Source organism: Peromyscus californicus, unplaced genomic scaffold, assembly GCF_007827085.1.
Source record: "Peromyscus californicus insignis strain IS unplaced genomic scaffold, ASM782708v3 Scaffold_14__1_contigs__length_90479793_seg_2, whole genome shotgun sequence".
Lineage (NCBI taxonomy): Eukaryota > Metazoa > Chordata > Mammalia > Rodentia > Cricetidae > Peromyscus > Peromyscus californicus.
The window spans coordinates 69606160-69630004 of record NW_026294436.1 but is presented as its reverse complement, the minus strand read 5'-3'; the positions used below and the strand labels follow the sequence as shown (position 1 = coordinate 69630004).

At 48.6% G+C, this 23845-nt stretch overlaps 1 protein-coding gene across 1 annotated transcript; it reads left to right on the top strand.

Moving 5' to 3' along the window:
* Positions 1–10586: 10586 nt before the first annotated feature.
* Positions 10587–21593, top strand: CUNH1orf115 (chromosome unknown C1orf115 homolog). The gene is made up of 2 exons (XM_052737926.1): positions 10587–10980; positions 19271–21593. Exons 1-2 carry the CDS (start codon positions 10675–10677, stop codon positions 19388–19390), a joined length of 426 nt encoding a protein of 141 aa, XP_052593886.1. The 5' UTR covers positions 10587–10674; the 3' UTR covers positions 19391–21593.
* Positions 21594–23845: the final 2252 nt, after the last annotated feature.

Here is a 23845-nt window from a genome sequence, read left to right as displayed (position 1 = left end):
AACAAAAGGCAAGCATCTCACCATGCACATTTTTCTGTGGAAGGCTGTGTATGTCAGTACTGAGTCTGAAGGTTGGGGACTGATCAGAACAAAGGCATGGCCATGAGGTGGCAGTAGAATGGCATGGGGAAAGTACCGGATGCAGTCTGGAGTGCTTCCAGAGAGAACCCTCACAGTGGAAGGCTTCCCAGAATGTCCAAGACTCCCAGCCGCAGGGAGAAAGGAGATTTCTCTGCCTACAGAGAATGGGAGAAGGGCCTTCAGTGGAGAGACTGAATTAGAGCTCCAAAGGGCAGCAGCTATGTGGGGTCTTTTCAGAGCCCCAGGATTTGTCTTATCTATGGCTAGAAGAAGTTGGGGAGTTTTACAAATTATGCAAAGCAACCAGACTTTGAAATATGAAGTATGCACCTATAGATGTGCTTGTTTAGGTGATACTGAAAGCAACTGGGTGCATAAGGATGCTGAGTTGACCTCCAGCAACCCTAAACTAAGAGTCCTAGGCTGTGGCACGGCAGAAAACAACACAGGGGCTACCTTTACCCCATAAACAGTCATTTATAACATGAAAATGGGGCCAGCAAGATGGCTCAGCTGATAAAAGCGCTTACTGCCAAGGCTGACGACTTTAGTTCAATCCCAGGGAACCACGTGGTGGGAGAACTAACCCCCCACACGTTGTCCTGGAACCTGCACCCACACTTCTGTGTAACTTTACATCCTACTGTCTCCTGTCCTGCTTTAGATTTTGCTGATTTGGGAGAAATGCCTGTCAAACTCAGGAAGACACCACCAGAGATTCTCGGGTGGCACTCCTGTGTCGTCTGTGTCAACAGTGTCTGTTCTGCCTAAAGAGGGCACCGCCCCCCTTCCCCCACCTTTTCTACACAATCTTGCGATCCTTCTCTCTGTTAAATGATAGTCTTTCACTAAATAAAAATATTGGCATGGGCATGAGGATGCACAGCCTTAACCGGAGCACTTGGGAGGCAGAGGCAGGTGAATTTCTGTAAATTTGAGGCCAGTTAGGGCAGCATAATGAGACCCTGCCACCACCACCCCCCAAAACAGAGAGAAAGAGAATGGGAGAAAGAAGTTGGGGGCTGGAGAGGTGGCTCAGTGGTTAAGAGCACTGGCTGTTCTTGTAGGGGACCCAGGTTCACTTACCAGCACCCACGTGGCAGCTCACAACCACCTGTAATTCCAGTTCCAAGGTGTCTGACATCCTCGTCTGCCCTCCCAGGGCACCAGGTACACATACAGCATATGTACATATGTTGGAGAATATTATTTTAATGTGTGTTACTTTTGTTTATTTTGCATGTGTTTACCTCCGTGAAGCTGTGTTACTTTGCCTGTCTAAAACACCTGATGGACTAATAAAGAGCTGAACAACCTATAGCAAGGCAGGAGAAAGGATAGGCAGGGCTGGCAGGCAGAAAGAATAGAAGGAGAAATCTGGGAGAGGAGAAAAGAAGGAGCAAGAGAACAAGGAGAGGAGGACTTCAGGGGCCAGCCACCCAGCCACCCAGCCACCCAGCCACCCAGCCACCCAGCCACCCAGCCACCCAGCCACCCAGCCACACAGAGTAAGGAGGAGAGAATAGGTATATAGAAATAGAGAAAGGAAAAAGTCCAGAGGCAAAAGATAGATGGGATAAGTTAAGAAAAGCTGACTAGCCGGGCGGTGGTGGTGCACGCCTTTAATCCCAGCACTCAGGAGGCAGAGGCAGGCGGATCTCTGTGAGTTCGAGGCCAGCCTGGTCTACAGAGTGAGTTCCAGGAAAGGCGCAAAGCTACACAGAGAAACCCTGTCTCGAAAAACCAAAAAAAAAAAAAAGAAAAGCTGACTAGAAGCAAGTCAAGCTAAGGCCAGACATTTATAATTAAGAATGAACCTCCACCTGGCGCTGGTGGTGAACACCTTTAATCCCAGACTCAGGAAGCAGAGTCAGGCAGATAGATCTTTGTGAGTTCAAGGCCAGCCTGGTCTACAGAGTGAGATCCAGGACAGGCACCGACCAAAACTACAGAGAGAAACCCTGTCTCCAAAAAAAAAAAGAATAAACCTCCATGTATGATTTATTTGGGAGCTGGATGGTGGAGCCCCCAAAGAGCCAAGAGAGAAAAAAAAAGAGTAAAAAACAAACAACATACATACATGCAGACAAAGCAATCATACACACAATTTCTAAAAATTTAACCTGATTTTTTTGTTTGTTTGTTTTATTTTTGTTTTTTGAGATAGGGTTTTGTTGTTTTGTTTTTTGAGGCAGGATTTCTCTGTATAGCAGTTCTGGCTGTCCTGAAACTAACCCTGTAGACCAGGCTGGCCTTGAACCCACAGAGATCTATAGTGATATTTTATTTGTACTGAAATGTGACTTGTATGTTAATAAATAAAGTTGCCCGGGGGTCAGAGCTATTAGCAAGCCATAGCAGAAAGTCAGGAGGTGGTGGTGCACGCCTTCAATCCCAGCTCTTGGGAGGCAGAGCTAGGTAGATCTCTGTGTGTTCAAGGATACAGCCAGCATTGGAGACACACGCCTTTAATCTCAATACCAACCATAGAAGACCTGAAGGTCTGTACAGACAGGCAGTGACTAGGAGGTCATGTGGTTGGGTTTATAACCAATGAGAAGGCAGAACAGAAACTCTATAAAAAAAAAAAGAGAGACACAGGAAGTAGCTCTCTTTTGGAGAGGTACAGTGACAGTGAAGGGTAAGGTTTTTAGCTCTTAGCTATTGCTCTGACCTCTTGGCTTTCATCTCTGTATTGGCTCTGTGTTTCTTATTTAATAAGACGGTTGGTTACATCTACAGAGATCCACCTGCCTTTGCCTCCTGAGTGCTGAGATTGAAGGCGTGTGCTACCACTGCCCGGCTATAAAATGCACTCTTTTATGTAGCTAAAGTTTTCCTGCCTGGCCCACAGTCAGGACAAATCTCTAATACCCGCCAGTCCCACAGCCGCTCAGACCCAACCAAGTAAACACAGAGACTTATATTGCTTACAAACTGTATGGCCATACCAGGCTTCTTGCTAACTGTTCTTATATCTTAAATTAATCCATTTCTATAAATCTATACCTTGCCACGTGGCTTGTGGCTTACCAGCATCTTCACATGCTGCTAGTCATGGCGGCGGCTGGCAGTGTCTCTCTCTCAGCCTTCCTGTTCTCTCAATTCTCTTCTCTGCTTGTTCCGCCTATCCTTCCTGCCTGGCTACTGGCCAATCAGTGTTTTATTTACTAACCAATCAGAGCAACATATTTGACATACAGAACATCCCACAGCACTTTTATCCTCACCCACTATCATTGTGGCAGCCATAATATGTGAAAACAGGGAGACAAGACTGCTCTCTAGGAGCGGCACAGGCCAAAGGCAAGCAGGGCCTTGAAAATAAACATCCCAGCCAAACCTAAGGACAAGAGAGATCCTCTGCTGCTAACCTCCTGGGGTGGGAGGACCTGTGCTGCCAACCTCCTGGGGTGGGAGGTCCTCTGCTGTCAATCTCCTGGGGTGGGAGGTCCTCTGCTGTCAGTCTCCTGGGGTGGGAGGTCCTCTGCTGTCAATCTCCTGGGGTGGGAGGTCCTCTGCTGTCAATCTCCTGGGGTGGGAGGTCCTCTGCTGTCAGCCTCTTGGAGTGGGAGGTCCTGTGCTGTCAACCTCCTGGGGTGGGAAGTCCTCTGCTGTCAGCCTCCTGGGGTGGGAGGTCCTCTGCTGTCAACCTCCTGGGGTGGGAGGTCCTCTGCTGTCAGCCTCCTGGGGTGGGAGGTCCTCTGCTGTCAATCTCCTGGGGTGGGAGGTCCTCTGCTGTCAATCTCCTGGGGTGGGAGGTCCTGTGCTGTCAACCTCCTGGGGTGGGAGGTCCTCTGCTGTCAACCTCCTCGGGTGTGCTAAGAGCAAGACCGTGGGCAGGAGACTGGGCTGGCCCGGGTGACCACACACACAAGCTAAACCTGGGCCCCTCTGTGCTAGCCTCTCCCATGTTCTCCCACCGAAGCAGTTTCTCAGACACGTGTGTGTGCTTTATCTGAACTGTGCTTTTATAGAGACCAAGAGATTGCTTCTCTGGGTAGGCTTCTCTACCTGGAGAGAACTGGCACCTTGGCACATCTCACTCCAGGGCAACTATTCCTGCTCACCTGCCGGCTGTGCCATTTTGTGGGACTCACCTGGAACCCCCAGGTCATAGTGCACATTGCACAGAACACCTAGTCCTCCCAGCCTTTCCAGACATGGGGTCCGGAGTCAGTAGATCAGAACATCAGAAACAGAGGTCCCTTTCCCCTAACTCTGGACTACAGCTGATCCTTGAACTCAAGAACCCTGGTGCACTGCTGAGAGGCACTGTCCTCTCAGGCCCTCTGGGGACACACCAGGAACACCCAGAGCACTTTAGAAGGGGAACCACGGATCTGTCCTTCCTCAGGAAAGACCAACCATCCTTTCACTCCAGACCAGACAGAATAAACAGTTCATCAAGGGTTATCAGAAGACGATATGTCAGCTGGGCAGTGGTGCACACCTTTAATCCCAGCACTCGGGAGGCAGAGGCAGGTGGATCTCTGTGAGTTTGAGGCCTCAAGTTTTGAGGACTGGACTCCGGTCATCGGGCTTTCTCAGTGCCTTTACTGATGGAACCATCTCTCCAGCACCCACTTCTTACGGTCTGCGAACACAACTGACATCCTCATTTCCTGTTCTTCCTGGGAGGTCAGAGAAGGCCCTGCCTGGGATGCAGCCTGAGTCCTGCCACCCACAGCAGCTGAAACCCCATGAACCTGCCTTCTCAACTAACACCCCAGGCCTCGAAAAGCCACTTGGTCTTGGAGCCCACACTTCCTCCAAAGAAAATATTTCTCCTCATCCTAACTTTGAGGCTGAAGTCCATCCTTTCTTCTAAATTCACTTTTGTGGTTTAAACATCTTCCCATTTGGACATCAAAGCACTTTAATTCATTCCACGGATCCCTTAAATTCAAATTTAATATTTCCATAAATACTTTGAAACTTAGAATTCTACATTTTTTTGTATTCTGTGAGTCTAGGAGGGCAGAAAAACCTGGGTATTTTAAAAAGACATCCAAAAAACATCTTTTATACTTATACTTTCTTTTTATTATTTGTGTGTGTGTATGTGGGTGTGTGATCACATGTAGGTGGGTACACATGTGTGCAGGTGTGTGAACACATGTATGTGGAAGCCAGAGGTCAGCCCTGAGTGTAATTCCTCCAGAATCATCAACTATCAACTTTATTTTTTGTCCTCTGACCTCCAAACATGTACTGTGGCATGCACACACTCCCATCATGCATACACATTATTATTATTATTATTATTATTATCATCAGGTTAGAAAGTAAGAAAGCTATATTTTTTAATTACTTAGGAGACAAACATCAGGGACCATCTCTGAGGGAGTCTCTAGGTCACCCACCCAAAATGTGAGCAATACCATGCCATGGCCTGGGGCCCCAGACTGAATGAAAAGGAGAAAGTGAGCTGAGCACCAGCATTCAATTCTCCCCATTTCCTGACTGCAGACACAATGTGAGCAGCCGCCTCACACTCCTGCCTCCCTGCCTTCCCTGATGTGTGCCTGTCTGCCCTTGAACTGCCAAAATAAACCCTTTCTTCTTGTGCATGAGTTTTTTGCCTGAATGTATGTATGCACACTGTATGCACAGCTGGTCCCTCAGAGGCCAGGAGAGGGAGCCGGATCCCCTGCAACTGGAGTTACAGACATAGGTAAGCTGCCATGTGAGTGCTGGGAACTGAACCCAGGTCCTCTGGACAAGCAGGCAGTGCTCTTAACCACTGTACCATCTGTCCAACATCCTTCCTTCTTTAAGCTGTTTGTCAGGTATTTGGTTACAGTGAACAAGAAAAAAGTAACTGGTTCAGTTGCTATGGAGTTGTTTTGAGTGTTGGGTATTATGCTTTACAACTTTATCCCCCAGAGACCCAAGAGTAGTGGTTCTCAACCTGTGGGTCGTGACCTCTTTGGAAGTCAAATGACCTTTTCACAGGGGTTGCCTAAGACCACCCTGCCTATCAGATATTTCCATTTACACTATGTTTACATTACATTTGTTCATAACAGTAGCGAAATTTCAGTTATGAAGTAGTAACAAAAGTAATTTTATAGCTGTGGGTCACCGCAACATGAACTATATATCAAAGGGTCTCAGCATTAGGAAGGTTGAGAACCACTGCTCTAGAGTCTGTTTCTGGTGTGGAATGTTTGGATTGAGGGCTTATCAATTTAGGAGCAATGCAGAAGTAAATCTGCATCCACGTAAAACTCAAGTCTACTATGGTGTCGGGGTGACGGCAGCGAGGAAGGCTTGAGAGAAGACTCCAGCTATGAAGGGGCCTTGCAAAGGAGCCTGGGAAGTTCCCACGCCTGCTGACCCAGGTGTAAGATGTGTAGAGCGGGCCGCACTAGAACCTAGTGCTTCTTCTGGATGAGGAGAAGGCAGCCAAGCTTTAGCTACAGTGTGCACCAGCAGGACAGACTGTACTCTGGAAAGGCAGTCGGTTAAGAGAATAACTAACATGGAACCCTGAGATTCCAGTCATTATCCCCTCCCCCAACTACACACACACACACACACACACACACACACACACACACACACACACACACATAAATGTAAGAACAACTGAAGCTTAGCTAAGATTCATAATTGACTCTGTGTGTGTGTGTGTGTGTGTGTGTGTGTGTGTGTGTGTGTGTGTGTGTGTGCATGTGTACACACAGCAAGCATGGGAGAATGCTTTCAGTGCCAGTTTTTGCAAAATCAAATCCATTACCTGTGCCTTACATGGTTTATAACCTTCTTTTATCAGCTCCATAGATGTATTTCTTCTTGAGTGTATCCTATAAAAATGAACTAATAAACAATATTAATGTAACTTCAAGTCTGTATTGATTATCTTTCTTCTTCTAAATCTACACTTTTATTACAAAACAAATATTAAAACAAAGTTTTTATATGTCTACAAATAGAAAATTTGTTTCTATGTAAATTGTTTCAAATAGGCAGTTATTCTTAAGCCTCTGAGGTCTCAGATATTCTCTTTTGTTCAGGCATAAAATCATTTCATGAATCTTAGCTGTGCAATGTCCTAGCTTTTTGGGAGGATAGTTTCCATATAAGCAGTAGAGAGATATTCTAGAGTAGTGGACAATGTGAGTTACCCTAAGTGGCCTTGTTGCCTGTCTAAGGTGAGAGGCTAAAAAGGATGAACAGCATGTACCAGGCCCCCGGAGCAAGTTAGTTTAAACAAACCTGGAGCTCTCCTAAAAGGTAGAAAGCAGAACAGGCTAGCCTCTGCTAGCTGGTATGTCTCTTCTGCACAGGAATGTTAGTGGTCTCTGGTCTCCAGTATCAAGGATATCAAGACAGGGCAGATGTGTCCAGGATTTGCCAGTGCGGGCCCAAGGTTGTCATGAACTCAACTGTGTCCCCCTCCAGATTCATATCCAAAAGTCAGAACCCTCAGGACCAAGAATACAATTATGTTCAGAGGCAGAAACTGAAAAGATGTAGTCAAGAGTAGACGACAGGACAAGGTCAGGGCCCTGAAGAAACAGGGTGAGTGTCCCTAGAAGAGGAAGAGACACTAGGGACGGGCTGCATGTGAACACGGAAAGAAATCAGGCATCTGCCAGCCAAGGGCAACAGGCTTGAGGGAGCCCAAACTGCTGACTCTGACAGAGACTGGCGAGGGCTCTGAAAGCAGTGATTCCAGGAATGGCTGTGGTTTTCTGGCCAGGAAAGTCAGATGGAGCTCTGGTTTCTTATCTCCTAAACATCAGCCCTGCCTGAAGGCGGAGGGAGGGTGGGATGAAACTCCAGGTCAGGCACTAATCCCTTCTGGTAAACAGCTTTGGAAATGGGTTTTCATGGCGGCCAGAAGTTGGTATCTATTTCTCAATTTCAGCCCATCTCCAAAATGATGTTAGTGTTATCTCCTCAAAGTGGGGAATGTTGCAGTAGCCTTGACCGAGTCCCTGTGAGCCACATTATGGGAAAGCTGTTTCCTCCTGATCAAAAGAATGGAACTTTTTTTTTCAAAACTCTGACCTTGGATGGAGATCTAACCTTCCAAGCAACCCACAACGTAAGAGTTAATCCAACTGTACCTGTCAATCATCTGGCCAGGGGATAATCCCTCAAGATGGCTGCCTGACTGAAGAGCTGGGAGGAATAATTACCCCTTAGTCAGATAATGTACTTTCTTCCCCAGAAACCTCACCTACTATAAAGTCTTTGTGAGCTGCCCGAGGCTCTGTGAAGTCTCCCTGCCTTTCTGAGTTCTTTTACTTTTCTTCTTTCTGTGTCTTTCTTTCAGACATTGGCCAGAGGCTAAATGTTTTCTCTGGTACTTTGGACTTTTTGATGCTTTTCCTTCTGCTATGTGGCTACCTGCTGACTGGCCATGGGTTAACTCAAACAGGCATGGATTTCTCTCTTCTTTACCTCTCTCCACCTGACAACAGCCAAAACTCCTCCTCTTCTTCTTCTGGACATGGTCTCACTCTGTAGCCCTGGCTAGCCTTAAACTCACAGAGATCTGCCTGCCTCTGACTACAGAGTCTTGGTGTATGCTACTACACCTGGCAAAATTATTTTATTAATGAGACTAAGAATCCAAAGAGGGGACCCAAAATTCTCCAGGATCAACATCTTACCCTCACACTTTTCTGGCTTCCTAAACTATTGGTTATACATTTCTGGTGTTTAAGTTACCACAACTGTGATGTCTTGTTATAGCAGTTCTAGCAAATCATGTGGGTGTCATCAGGGCTATAGCTGCTAGGGATGTTGGGTGGATTCCCAGAAAGCAGTTAAGATGGTGTGTGTCCTTCCAGCCAGTAGCTCCAGGGGCAGCTTACTGCTCCAGCCTCAGGGATCCAGAAAAGCAACAGCACCATGGAGTCACACCAGAGACAGTAAGACCCTGTGTCAAAAACCAACAACAACAAAAACAAACCCCCATGAACAAGCAAACAAGGCATTCCAGGCAGGTGGAGAGCCCCGGCTCTGGTGATGCCGGTATGCAGATCCTGGCTTTTAGGATTGCACTGCATGACGTCATATGTGCGCTCCAGAAATCAGCTCTCCTGTCCCTGCGAGGTTGCTTCTCTTTCTCCGTGTGTCACTGTGACAAACTCTGTGAATACATGGCCTCATGCTTTTGGAAGGTTCCTAGACAAATATGGATGAGTTTTATTAGCTGCATACACACACACACACACACACACACACACACACACACACACACACTCACACACACACACACACACACACACACACACACACACACACACACACACACACACGTATGGCAGCATTTCACTATGTAGCCCTAGCTTTCCAGGAGAAGCTTTCCCTGTGTGGATCCACCTGCCTCTGCTTCCCCAGTACTGGGATTAAAGGCATGTGCCACCACACCTGGAGATATATAGATATATTTTTTCCTTCCCCAAAAAAACTTGCCCCAGGCGGTCATGATGGTCCATGCCTTTAATCCCAGCACTCAGGAGGCAGAGATGGGCAAATTTCTGAGTCCGAGGCCAGACTGATCTACAAAGCAAATTCCAGGACAGCCAGGGCTATTACACAGAGAAACCTTCTTGGGAAAAAAAGCAAAACAAAACATTGTTATGTCTCTAAAATGTTAAGGAAGCAATTTGCTGTGAGAAGGTTTGAGTTGGAAAACAAGTCTTGCTTCCTTCCTATCATGGAGAGTGAGAACTCCCCTGCTGTGTTTGACAGATGTCCAGATTCCATCGCCAAGAATGCGCTGTCTAAATGCTGTTCAGTTTTCAACCGTGGAGCTCCACCCTTTACTTAGCTGTAAGTATGTGTGGAATGTTGTGATAAGACATAGTAATACTGGTGGTCAGACATGCAAATGGTGGGGAGACAAAGATATACGTGTGAAATAAACTCAGTATTTTAATATTTTTAAAAAACTGCATTTCTTATATATGTTTGAAACACGGCATCATGTAGCCCACGCTGAACTCAGACTCACTGTGTAGCCAAGGATGGCTTTGAACCCCTGATCTTCCTGCCTCCGCTTCCTAAATTCTGAGATAACAAGCATGTGCCACCATGCTGGGACTCATGTGGCGCTGGGGATGGAATCCGGGACTTCATGCACGCTAAGCAAGCATTCTCCCAACTGAACTACACATCTCCAGCCCTGAATATCACGTTTTCATGACCATTTCAGCAATCCCACCAGCACTCAGTAATCTTCACAATCAATACCATCTCTGCCAATTTTTTGTTTCTTTTGTTTTTTGTAGCCCTGGCTGTCCTGGAACTCACTCTGTAGATCAAGCTGGCCTCCAACTCAGAGATCCTCCTGCCTCTGTCTCACGAGTGCTGGAATTAAAAGTCGGCCGGATCAATTTTGAATGCTGGGAAACTGGAGGCCTGTTGTTTGGAGTCTGTTTCCGTGTCTGGCTAAGCGCGCTCGGGTCTCAGCGGCCGCAATCCTGGGCCCCACCGCGAGGGTGCGCTACGACCTCAGGTCCCCCTCGAGTACCCAGCCAGGGCGGTCCGCCGGGGCAGGAGCGGGGCGGGGCACCGAGCAAAGGTTGGCCTCTTAGCCCGGGACCTTCTCCGCAGCTCGGCAGCATCATGACGGTGGGCGCCCGGCTCCGAAGCAAAGCGGCGAGCACCTTCGCGCGCCGAGGGCCCCTGGGGCGATCGCGCGGCGCCGGTGACGAGGAGACCGATGCCATCGTGGAGCACCTGGAGGGTGAGGACGAGGACCCGGCGAGCCAGGACGGTGCGCGCGAGGAGAGCGGACGGCGCGCGGGGACCCCAGGCGCGCGCAGAGTGCACCTCGCGGCGCTGCCCGAGCGCTACGAGCCCCTGGAGGAGCCCGCGCCAGGCGACAAGCCCAAGAAGAGGTACCGGCGAAAACTGAAGAAGTACGGCAAGGTAGGTCCCCAGGGCCCGGCCGCCCTGATCCAGATAGAACTGAGAGTTGCGCTGGGTGGAATTGTGCCCGAGTCGCCGCCAGGACAGTCACTTGGAGGGTGGCGCTGAGCGCGCAGGCTTAGGCGGGCAGGACTCTCGCCCGGTTGTCGCTGGTGGAAAGGGAATGTTGAAGCCGTGGTGCGGTTAAGTGACTTGGAGATCGTGACCCTGTTGGGAAGTTGCAGCCCAGGTGCATCCCCCCCCCCCCCCCGCCCCCTTAGAACGTTAGGTGATTCTGTCGTAGACGCCGAAGTTATCCGCGGGGCGTCCTGACTCAGCCAGTACACACCTAGCACCTGTGGAATCTCCCTCTCTCCAGCAGTGATCTCTGCACTTTGAACTTGAGATGTTCTGCCTGCCCTTTGCTTTGGTGGGAGGGGGTGGGAGAGCGAGAGGAGGGATGAATGAGGAACGATATGAGTTTCATTTCCAGGGTCTATGGTTCTGGTTCCCAGGTGCCCTTGCCTGAAAGTAGAATTGCTCTCTTGGCCTGGACGAGGCTACGGGAGGGTGTTTGTGTGTAGAGGTGGGGGTGGGGGATAAGGGAAATCACAAAACTCATTGTGTTCCGGCCAAAGTCCTCTGGCCTCTCCTGGTTTTACTCAGTGGCCTGCAGTGGGTGACCTTTATCATCCCTGAGGCATTCAGTCCCTTGTCAGGAGTTTTATCATTCTCCTAAAAGATATGGCAGTGCTCGGTCACAAGCAGGCAATGGTCTGAAAGTGAATTAATGACGCGGGTTCCTCAATTGGACGCCAGCATTTGGAGAGGTTTTGGGGGAGCCATTCTGTGCCAGGCATTGTGCATACACTAACAGCGGGTGGGGAGATTCCAAGGCCCACCAGGGAGATGTGGCAGAGCTGGGGCACAGGCTTCCTCACCGCATAGCAGAGAACCTAGCGATGACTCATCTCAGTGAGGCTAGTAAAATCAGGGACGCTTTCAAATCGCCCTGACAAGGACGCCGGGCAGAAGAAAAGATAAGGTTTCACCTCGTGAAGACAAGACAAGGAATCCCACACCTGTAATCCCAGGTACTCTGGAGGGCAGGACCAGATGATTGATTGAAAGTTCAAGGCCAGCCTGGGCTATATGACAAGATCCTATCAATAAAGCCTATCACCACGGCTAACACTGAGGTACCAGACCACACTAATTAGGATAGCTATTATAAAAAAAAAAAAAAAAAAAAAAAGACAAAGTCCAAACATGAAGTAATAATGTGTGTGAGGATGTGGAGAAATTCTGAGCCTTGTACACGGGTGTTGGGATGTGTCAAATGGTGTAACTGCTGTGGAAAGCAACTTGGAAGAACCTCAGCAAGCTGAACACAGAGCTCCTCTATGATCTCAGGGGTCCACTCCAGGAGCTATGCTGGAAGAATCGAAGGCTGGGCTGGGGGTGTATGTGGCTCAGTTGGTTGAGTGCTGGCCTGGCATTCACGAAGACCTGGCTGGATCCCTGGTGCTATTTTAACTGGGCGTGATGGGCCATATCCGTAATCCCAGCACTCGGGAAGCGCAGGCAAGGAGATCAGGATCTGGCTTTGTGGGTAAGGGTGCTCACTGCCAAACCTAACAATCCAAGCTCAGTCCCCAGAACCTTGGAAAACTGACTCCCACAGCTGTCACCTGACTACGTACACACTGTGGCACACGTGCACATGTGTGGATGCACACTACATATACTAAATACATGTAATTAAAAATGTTTGGAAAAATAGTCCAAAGTAATTGTTGGTTACCCTAGAGAGTTCCTGGCTTACATGACATTCTAGCTTTTTAAAAAATAAGGATTGAAAAGAGCTACTCGCCGGGCGGCGGTGGCGCACGCCTGTAATCCCAGCACTCGGGAGGCAGAGCCAGGCAGATCTCTGTGAGTTCGAGGCCAGCCTGGGCTACAGAGCGAGTTCCAGGAAAGGCACAGAGCTACACAGAGAAAACCTGTCTTGAAAAAAAAAAAGAAAAGAAAAGAAAAGAGCTACTCAAGCAAATATTTTTTTACTTTAATTTTTCATGTGTATGGGTGTTTTGCCTTCATAAATGTTTGTGAAGCAAATAATTTTACACACTTGGTCACAGAAGTCTCATTTACCAATGGACAAAAAGTGAAAAAAAATCCAAATATATATGAGTAGATGAACAACATGTGGGCTAGACACACTATGGATTATTATTTAATAACCATAAGAAGAACTAATATTAGCTGCCATGTGGCGCAACATGATGTTAAGTGGAAAAAAGCCATGATTCCCTTTATAGGAAACATCCAGATAGGTAAGTCCAAACAGAATGGTGATGGTGGGTTTAGGGACTGGACAGAGCCATAGAGATACTCACTTTATGTGTGTTCCCTTCCGGGATGAGAATGTTTTGGAAGTGGACAGAACTGGTAGTTCCACAGTATGCCACCAACTTTTTCACTTTATACAATCTTTTATTTTATATGGATGGGAGGGTTTTTCCCTACATGTATGTCTGTGCCACTTGCCTTATGACCACAGAGGCCAGAAGAGGACATTGATTCCCCTGGAACTGGAGTCACAGACGGTTGTGAGCCGCCATGTGGGAGCTGGAAACTGAACCCAGGTCCTCTAGAAGCGTAGCCAGTGCTCTTAACTGCTGAGCCAGCTCTCCGGCTGTGTGTGTGTGTGTGTGTGTGTGTGTGTGTGTGTGTGTGTGTGTGTGTGTGAGAGAGAGAGAGAGAGAGAGAGAGAGAGAGAGAGAGAGAGAGAGAGATTGATTTTGACATGAAAAGGGAGTTTTTGACCAAAATGGAGAGAAGAGAGATGTGGGGAAGCTCTGGAACGTTACACACTAGCTCAGTAGTCCCAAGAAACCCAGATGAGATTTCAGCCCCATGTGAGGGGTCACAAGAGTCATCCTGGCTTCCCCCTTCTCAGACTAGCTGAGAGTGTACCAGGCTCCCACAAGAAGGAAAAAGACCCCCCTTTTCTGCAAAGCCATAAGAACAGCCACCGTCCTGCAGAAGATGGGGGTGGGGCGGATCTGCGCTTGCCTCAGCTGCCAGGGGAGGCTTTCTGTTGGAAATGAATAGATCCAATCATTGGTTATTACGGACTGCGTTTTCTTTGAGTTCCCATTCCTGTTAACTTCTCAGATCCTTCACCCAAGCCCCTTCCTGCTTCTATTTAAGGAAAGTTGTTGGCTTTTGGGCAACATGAAAGAGTAGGCTCACTCCCCCGCTGCCCCACCCACCCCCACCAGCATCATGGTCCTACCCAGGAGCCAACCCTCACACTGTGCTGGTCCAGCCTTCTGGAAGCCTTTGTGCCTGGGCCTCTTGTGGAGACCAATGTTCCCAGCTGATTTAAAAGAAATAATTGCATTCCTCTGGTGCACATATTACTGTTAAAATGCTATCTGCTGGGCGCTGGGGAAAGGAAGGAACCTGAGTTGGCGGTGTTCCGCCAGGAGGCTGGCTATCTGCTACCTTCTTTCTCTATGTTCCATGCCTCAGTTCCCTCAGCAACCCTGGGAAGCTGGAGTGGAAGAGAATGAAGCTGCAGAGCCAGACAGCTGAAGAGCTGGGAGGGAGCCTGGCCTGGCCCCTTCCTCTGCAGATCTGTGGGCGGGAAGGAGGGAACATGCCTCACTCAGACTTAGCTGAAAATAATAGGCGGCTGCCCTTGCAGGCACCCTTGAGAGGCGTGGGGAGGAGTGCAGTAAGAAAGAGGACTCAGTTGTGTTAATCAGGAAGCTAGGAGAGGGCTGAAGGGTAAAATAGAAAGTGTGGGGTAAGGCAGGTATGGTGTCCTAGGCTTGTAAGCCCAGCATTCTGGAAACTGAGGTAGGAGGATCAGGAGTTCAGGGCCAACCTGGGCTACATAGTGAGTGGGACCCTGTCTCAGAAAAAAAGTGAGACTTGGTGATAGAGCTCACTGGTAGACCACTTGGTTAGCGTGTACCAAGACCTAGCTCTGGCCACACTACAAAAAGAAGGGAAGAGTAGAAGAAGACATGTTCTCATGTTTAAAGTAGGGGTCAAGAGCCAGTCTACCAGATGGGAGAGCTGCGTGGCTATCCAGTGGCTGTACGACCTTGGGCTTGGCTTCCTGTCACTGCCTGTTTCTTCCTCTATACCACTGGATAACATGAGGGCTGGGTTGGGGGGAGAGTGCATGCCAAGAAAGCATGAGAACCGAATGAAAAGCTTGGCACAGGGGCACATACTTATAAACCCAGCTCTGGGAAGGTGAAGACAGGAGACGAGCCAGTGTAGACGAATCTGTGAACTCAGGTTCGGTGGGAGAGCTTGTCTCTAAATAAATAAACAAGGTGGAGGGCAATTTAGGAAGACACTGAGTATGGATCTCACACACACACACACACACACACACACACACACACACACACACACCGCACCCCACCCTACCAACACACATACCAGGGCATATCGAGAGTCAATAAATGAATCCATGTGGAAGTTCTAGATGCCAGGATGCCTGACTGGAGCTGTATGCTGCTACCCTTTCAGGAGTGGGTTCTCTTCTTTCGGGTTCTGTAGATGATCACCCACCTCAGGTTGGCGCCTGGCCTACGGGCAGCCCAACAGAGGACTTGACCTTTGGGATCAGACAGTGACGTCTGTGGAGAGGTGGTTTCCTCTTCTAAATCAGAGGGACATGGAGTCCCTAGCCCCCACTGGGGGTTGGCTGCGATGTTCTCTACAGCTCTGGAACTCAGAGCTAAAATCATCGGGGCTGCTCCTTCTTGGCTCTTTGCAGCTTCCAGAGGCCATCTTCCTCCCTTTCAAAGCCAGTAATATACTCTACCCCATATCTCCCTTCTCGCCCCCTCCCCTCCATCTTCTGCCTGACCTTCTGCGACCCTCTGCATTAGGATACTCAAATGGAGGAAAGCCACTCTTTGCCTGGTGTGCTGGAGGCCCCAGGGAACCTCCCATCTGGAGACGTCTTAGCTGACTCATACTGGCAAAGTCCCTCTTGCCATTTCAGGTAATAGAGTCTCGAGTTCTGAGAAGTAAGGTGTGAACCTGAGGGCTAGCCTGGCACCCTCTTCTCCCACACTTTCCCATCTTCAGCATCCCTGTGAGAGATTTGTTTTACTCCAAGTCCTTTCCTTCAAATAGCACTGATGTGGAAGTCAATAACTTCTTTGGTGTCTCTGCTTTGTGCTTCTCAAAGCTGTTTTGACAGTGTTCCAGTTAATGAGCTAGCTCAGAAGACTTTTCCCAAAAATTGTAAAGATTTCCCCAAAATTGTAAAGATGAAGTGATAAGTAGTTGGTTTTGTTTGTTTGTTTGTTTGTTTGTTTTTGTCTTTGTGTTTTTTTTTCTTTTTCTTTTTTTTTTTTAACCAGCTATGGGAAAGAGAATGTACAAATACCACTAGCGTCAGGTTTCAGGTAAGCAGTTTGATTCTGGTGTCATTGTTCATAAAGGACCAGTGTTGATGGTTGCAATTGCTCCAAGGGTACGTGGTATTTGTTGTTTCAAACATGTAAAATTCTCCCATGGACTCTTTTCAACACATTTATAGAATTCTCTCTCTCTCTCTCTCTCTCTCTCTCTCTCTCTCTCTCTCTCTCTCTCTCTCTCACACACACACACACACACACACACACACACACACACACACACACACACAAACATGTCTCTTTGAGAAATGGATAAGGTGGTGTCTTGAGACATAAATGTACCAGTTTATCCCAAAGCTTGTCATGACCTAATAAGGGATTGAGAGAAAGACCTCAGCTTTCTCTACAGGCTGGGAGTATCTGAATGGGTACATACTGTAGTGTAGGGACTCTTACATCCACACCATGGACAACTCAAGGCAGTACTCATAGGCAACTCCATATGCTCTTTAGAAAATTTCCTAGCAAGGCATTGTGGCTCATACCTATAATCCCAGTACTGAGAGAGCTGAGACAGGAGGATCAACATGAGTTGAAGGCCAGCCTGGGTTACATGGTATGTTCCATGCCGGCTCAGCTACTGAGTGAGATCCTTTCTCAAAATGAGAGAGAGAGAGAGAGAGAGAGAGAGAGAGAGAGAGAGAGAGAGAGAGAGAGAACTTTGCTGAGAAATAACAAACACCTCAGACTGATGTATTGCGCACCACAGACCTAAGTTACTCTGTAACAGAAAGAAGTCACTGTTCTTTCAGAAGCTGACACTGTGGGCACCAACCCTCCCTGCAGCACGTGCTGGCCACTGCTCCCTGTGCTCCCCTTGAATAAACTTCTCAGTCCTCTTTACCACAAAAAAAAAAAAAGGGCCAGTACATATTCCCATTATACAGACAAGGAAACTGAGGCCAAGCAATGTTAAGGAAAGGATGGAATTGCAACTCCTGACCGTGAGCACAAGGACACTTATAGACCGCCTTCATTAGAGAGAGGTGTAACATGGGGTGAAGGCTTTTGGCTCTGCAATGAGATTTCTTTGGGGGAGGATTCAGCTCTGCCTCTTACCAGCTGCGTGGTCTCAAGGGCATGTAACTTCCCTGTGATTTCTTCTTGCTTAAGCGAAATCCATCGAGGACATACCAGTCACCTGTTAAGCCAACTTGCTTCGTGCAACAAGAGACAATGCCAGAGGAATTATGGGATATCAGAAGGTGGACGCCCCAAGCAGAGAGTTGAACTCATGAATCTGAGCTGGAGTTACCAGCATTTAAGAAGCATTCAAAGTCCAGGGATTCTAGGCAGAGCACAGAGGAGGATCCAGCACTGAGGAACCTAACCTCAGTGGTTCAAACTCTGCAAGAAGATAGAATCACCGGAGAGTGTTTAGAAGGAGTGCCCTGTGGAGCAGGAGAGAACCAGGAGGAGATGGGGTCAGGTGATCACAAAGCTCAGGGAGGGAAAAACAGAACCCTCCATGGACCACACAGCATGGAGGTTGTTGGCCTCCTTGACCAGGCAGTCCCTGAACGGTTGCGGGCAGCAGCCAGTACGACAAGGAAGAAGTGTGGAGTGGAGTCCGTGTCTGAAGGCTTTTTCACTTGGAGCGCAGAGACACGGGGCAGGAGATGCCAAAGTGACTTTGCATACTAAAAGCTAAGGAATGGGCTGACAGGAAGATAAGGATGCTACTGGAGAAGAGAAACCAAGGAATGATGGGAAAGAACCAAGAACAGTGTGGGGAAGACGTGAGAAAAAGGGCCAGTTCCCCGGGGTTACACTGGCCGGTGGGAGAAGCCAGGAGCCAGAGCACTGGGCTTAGGGCCAATAGGGGAAGACGAACAAGTTCCCTAAACAATGAGGACATGGGCTCCGCTAGTGCGTAGAGATGGCTGGGGTCGGGAGAGGAAAAGGTTGGGCCGTATCTGGGCAGGTGGGGTGGCTTCACCGGTCAGCACTGGCTGTCGCGGTGAGCCTTGTGATTGGGATCGGGGATCTTCAGTGGAACTGGGCTGTGTATTTTGTAGTCCGAAAAAAATCACAGGGCTGAAAGCCAAGAGGTGCAGAGAAGGTTCGGGTCGGTTACGTGGATGTCAAGAATGACAAGAGAACGTGGAGGTGGGAAGAGGAATCCCGGGGCACAATGCAGTACATGTTAGCCGTTAGTGGTCTCAAAGTTTTGGTGTAATTCCATCTGAGTCCCTGGCATTTGATGTCCCCTGTTCCAGCACCCACCCTCAAGGAGGAGGAGGAGGAGGAGGAGGAGGAGGAGGAGGAGGAGGAGGAGGAGGAGGAGGAGGAGGAGGAAGGCAGCATCCAAAAAACATTGCCTCGTCCTTAACCTCAACAAATATAAGGCTGTTCTGGAAACATAAAAGGCTTGTGCACATGCAGGCCTTGGAGAGTGGTGAAAACTTCCGGGTTACAAACACGCGGGTCAGAGCAGAGTAGGCACTAGGTGCATAGGAAGGACCAGCTGAGCCGTCTAACAAGCTGCCTGAAGGAAAACTTGACCCCGCCTATGATGGCGCTGACACTTTCAACTGGGGAAGTGGGGTGAGTCTCAGTTTAAAACAACAAAGGCGTTTTAGTTCTAGAGCTGGCCGCCCTCCATGCTGTTTCTAAGAAGGCTTGCGAGTTATCTGGAAATGCGCTGTGCTTGCGTGCGCTTTGCAAGGAGAATGTCTGTTGTGAGCAGGGATGGGGACCCAGGGCACTACAGATGTGAAGACACGGGGCCTCCATAGATTGCCCTGGATACATGAAAGCGAACGATTCTCCTCTGTGCATGTCTCCGTGACTCGTGGAAGAATCAACAGGTTGCCTCAGCTAACCTTTGCTTTTCTCTTCCTTAAAAACAGAATTTCGGGAAGGCCATCAGCAAAGGATGCCGGTACATCGTCATTGGCCTGCAGGGATTTGCTGCGGCCTACTCCGCCCCATTTGGAGTGGCCACCAGCGTGGTATCTTTCGTGCGCTAACCGGAGCTGCAGGGGCAGGCATCACCAGAATGCTTCTGCCCCAAGGGACGGTGTGAATCCACCAGCACTTCAGACTTGGACTCACGGGAACTCTGAAGAGGAACCCTGCTTCGTGCTCCGTTGTTGAACTGGTTGAGTGTTAGGCAGGCATCCGCTGAGCCACTCGATTCTCTTAGACGTGCGTGGATTCAGGGGTCAGCCCTGCGGAGAATTAGGCCAAGGTCAAGTTGGGGTTAGGGTTAGGCTAGCCTTCCCGGGGCACAGCCAGGCAGACTCATGGCAGGTCTGGGGTCTGAGCCATGCGGGCAGTGGGTGAGTTTTGAGGGAGGAGGATGTAGAACTCTAATGGGATAGTTGCTAGGTTCTGCAAAGGCCGAGGGGCCTTGGCCTTCCTTGATCCTCTCGTTGAGAACAGGGAGGGAGCTGTTTGTTACGTCTCTCTCTCTCTCATCCTCGCTTTGGTTTACTGAGCTGTCATCGGGAGTTTAATTACAGGTTTGGGAAGAAAGAAGGAAGGAAACCGTCTTTGAAGACCACGATGCTTTGAATCCCGTGTCCACAGCTGTGTGCGGACTGTTGAAAGCAGATTAGAGTGTGTCATTTTCCTAAGTATTTCATAACTATGCAGCCGGCAATGAGGGAGCGAGGGCAAGTTCAGATGCAAGCTTGGAGGCTGCTGCAGGTGCTTAGAGTCTGAACCTGGCCCAGTGATTGTGTCTGGAGCAGGCAGGACTCCTGCAGATGTGGTGGTTGTCTGTACCGGTCCACTGCTGACTGGTGCCTAACTCCCCCATTTGATTGAGGAGAAAGAGAAAGGGACAGGGTGGGGAGGGAGAGAGAGAGAAAGGAGGGGGGAGGGAGAGAAAGAGAGAAGAGGGAGAGAGAGAGAGAGAGAGAGAGAGAGAGAGAGAGAGAATTGACAGGTGTATTTGTATATTTAGAGGAGCAACCAGCAAGTAAGAGAAGAAGAAAAGGAACCAAGAACAACATTGGAGAAGCAATGAATGACAGCTGGGGACCCGGGGATGCATGCTTGTGATGGGGATCTCTCCTTGCATGTAAGGCCAGAGGAAGCTGGGGGACCAGAGCCACCATGGTGGTTGAGTTAACACTTCTTAGGCCAGCATCTCACTTTGATTCAAAGATTAGGCCCGAGTCCCAGGCTTGACACTCCCCAAGGATGGTTCGTAGACTACCACTGAGTGCTCAGAGAAGGAGAGAAGAAGCCCTTTAAAGGCTAGGATGTTTGGGAAACTGTACTGGTGTGTTTCACAACTGTTTTTAGTCATTCACGGAGGTTCCTCTCACCATGACCCTTGGCCCACCCCACAGCAGGCCAGGATCCCAACTTTGCTTCTAGAGTATTCAAGATCCAGAGCGGTTCTTGGGACCACTCTGCAGGATCAGTATCAGCTTGTTGGCCTGGAAGCCTTCCTGGAGCACACAAAAAAGCCAAGATGCTCATACCTCACCCGTTGGGCCCACTCATCAGGCACTGATAGGGGCGGAGGGAGACAGACAGATGGACAGAAGAGGGGCAGGTAGAGGAGACAGTAGCAGTTGCTCACTTAGACCCAGCCTCCCCTCTGGAAAAACTCCCTGTTGAAGTTCCCTAGTCCCTGGAGCTGGGAAATAAGTGGTCTTGCTTTATCCCTAGTAGCACAAGCTGGTTATATGCAGGTTTACAAATGTGATGGCATGATGCCTCCCTTGCCACCTCCTGCCACCACCGAGCCCCAGGGAGCCCATGACATCCTGCTAGTTAGGGAGACCTGTGACCCAGGAAGGGATGAACAGTCAAGGGCACTTCCTTCCCCGGGAATCTCTTCCTCTCCACCTCCCAAAATCAGCAAAGCCAAGCACATCTGGCCCTGTGCCTCCAAATCTGGCTAAGAATTAACTCAGAAATGTCCAAAGTCAAAAGCTTGCAGGGGCTGTCCTGGGACTCAGCCAGGCCCGCTGGAAGGTGACTTCAGCCCCTGGAGCAGACTGTGTGATCACATCCCCTGTCCGTGGGACTCTTGGTTCATGTTGCAGACCGCTCTGTTGCTTTTCTCTGTATTCTGTGTTCAGCAGCAGGGCCCACACCCTACTGCAACTGAATTGAAGAGGTTGACTTTCCCATTACCGGCTTCCAGCCTTTTTTTTTTCTGTATCCCTCTCTTGCCTTGTGTAAATAAAAGCCCCAGCTCATCTTGGTTTTCCTACGTGTCACGGGCTATCTCTCTCCCGAGGAAGGTGGCTGGGGCCCAGCAGGACCTGGGAATGTGGGATGGTGGGTGACGATGCCTGGGCCCCCACACACCGGCGGTGATAAGGGCTTCATTTTCTGGAATCCCTCAGGACAGGCTCTAGGGTGGGGAAGGCACAGCCCCACCATCTGTTACAGATGAAAATTTTCCAGAACCTTTGACTGAAGTGTGGAGCCAGGAGGCTGCATTCTCCACAAGCAAGATGCTTCTGATCTCTGCCTTGGTTGGGAAATGCCTCTGCTAATGGGGCTCCAGGGAGGGAGGCTGGGCCAGCAGAGCAGGCCCTGAGTGTCAGTCCATGCTGGCATGTTGGCATGACTGCCTGCTCACTGAATTTTCACAGAAGCAATTATGGTGATATTTTATTTGTATTAAAATGTTATTTGTATGTTAATAAATAAAGTTGCCCGGGGGTCAGAGCTATTAGCAAGCCATAGGAAAGCAGGGCAGTGGTAGCGTACGCTTGTAATTCCAGCACTTAGTAGGCAGAGCTGGGTAAGTCTCTGTGTGTTCAGGGATACAGCCATTATTGGATACACATGCCTTTAATCTTAATACCAATCATGGAAAACCTGGAGGCCTATACAGACAGGCTGTGAGGAGGCGGTCATGTGGTTGGGTTTACAACCAATGAGAAGGCAGGACAGGAACTCTATATAAAGACTTTAACACAGGGGTAGCTCTGGTTCGGAGAGATAGGACCACTGCAGGAGGAAGGGTAAGGTTTTGGCTCTTGGCTCTGACCTCTTGGCTTTCTTCTTTGCATTGGTTCTGTGTTTATTGTTTGATGGGAAGGTTGGATACATCTACATTTGGCGCCCAACGTGACAAGAATTCATTAAAAACCGATTGGCTTGGCTTGGCGGCAGGTCCGGTTTCCAGCCTGGGCGGCCCGGCTGCCTAGCTTGGGCCCAGGCCTGACTGACCCGCAGCTGGAACTGCTACAAACAACTCAGACCTGCCCTGCTGAACAGGGCCCCTGCCTGTAAAGCCAAGGCTTGACTCGGCTCAAGCGGCTACACTTTCTCTCTCTCTCTCTCTCTCTCTCTCTCTCTCTCTCTCTCTCTCTCTCGCTGGATTCACACCTCGAACACCAGGTGGCTGTGAAATTCCCTGGGATTCTACTGTTCTACCCAGACTTGGTAAGTCAATTAACATATCTATTTAAAAGAGAATTTTTTTCTACATTAAAAAAAAAAAATGGGCTTTATGTGTACATTGGAAGAAAATTGGGCTTTGTTTGAAATTTTAGGCACTCTGACAATGGAACAACTATATGAAAAGATTAATATTGATCGAATTATTCAGTTTATTACTTTTCTTATCCTCATTTTACTATTTAAAAAGATCGTCAACTTAAGTGCCAGGATAACAGTCTTAGAAAAACTTGTTAAACCGGTAAAAATGAATTATAGAGAAATTCAAATTCAGACAGAAAAAATAAATAGTGAAGTTGTTTCAAAATTGGATCGTAAGGTTACAGAAAGAAAGCTAGTTTTCACACAATCACCCTTAATTTATCCAGTAGCCGTACAGCAGCTACCTGATGAAGAGAATGAACAAAATACTTGGGTTCCAGTTGAAATGTTAGACTTACGAAGATTTAAGGAGGCAATAGCATCTTATGGCATGCACTCCCCATATGTAAAGCAAATGTTAAACACCTGGTCAACTTGTAATAGGATTATACCAAAGGACTGGCGGGAATTGGCACAGGCTGTTCTTGAACCCGGACAAAATCTCCAGTGGAAAATGTGGTTCAGTAATGAGGCTAAAAATATAGAAAGACAATGGAGGGATAGCGGAATACAAGTCTGCCAGGATCAGCTTATTGGCGAAGGCCAATATGCTTCAGTACAAACACAATGTTCATATGATGTCCAAACCCTACTTCTATGTAAAACGGCAGCTTTGAATGCATGGGACAGAGTTGAAGAACCAGGAAAAAAAACTGAGTCATTTACAAAGGTTATACAGGGCCCCAAAGAATCTTTCACAGACTTCTTACAAAGATTGACTTCAGCAGTACAAAAAATGGTCCCGAATTCACAGGCTAGTCAGATAATAATTGAATCTTTAGCCTTTGAGAATGCAAATGCAGCGTGCAAAAGAATAATTAGGCCGTTAAAGGCAAGATCTGCACCTTTGGAAGATTGGATTAGAGATACAGTTAATGTAGAGGCTTATGACCATGATGATATGT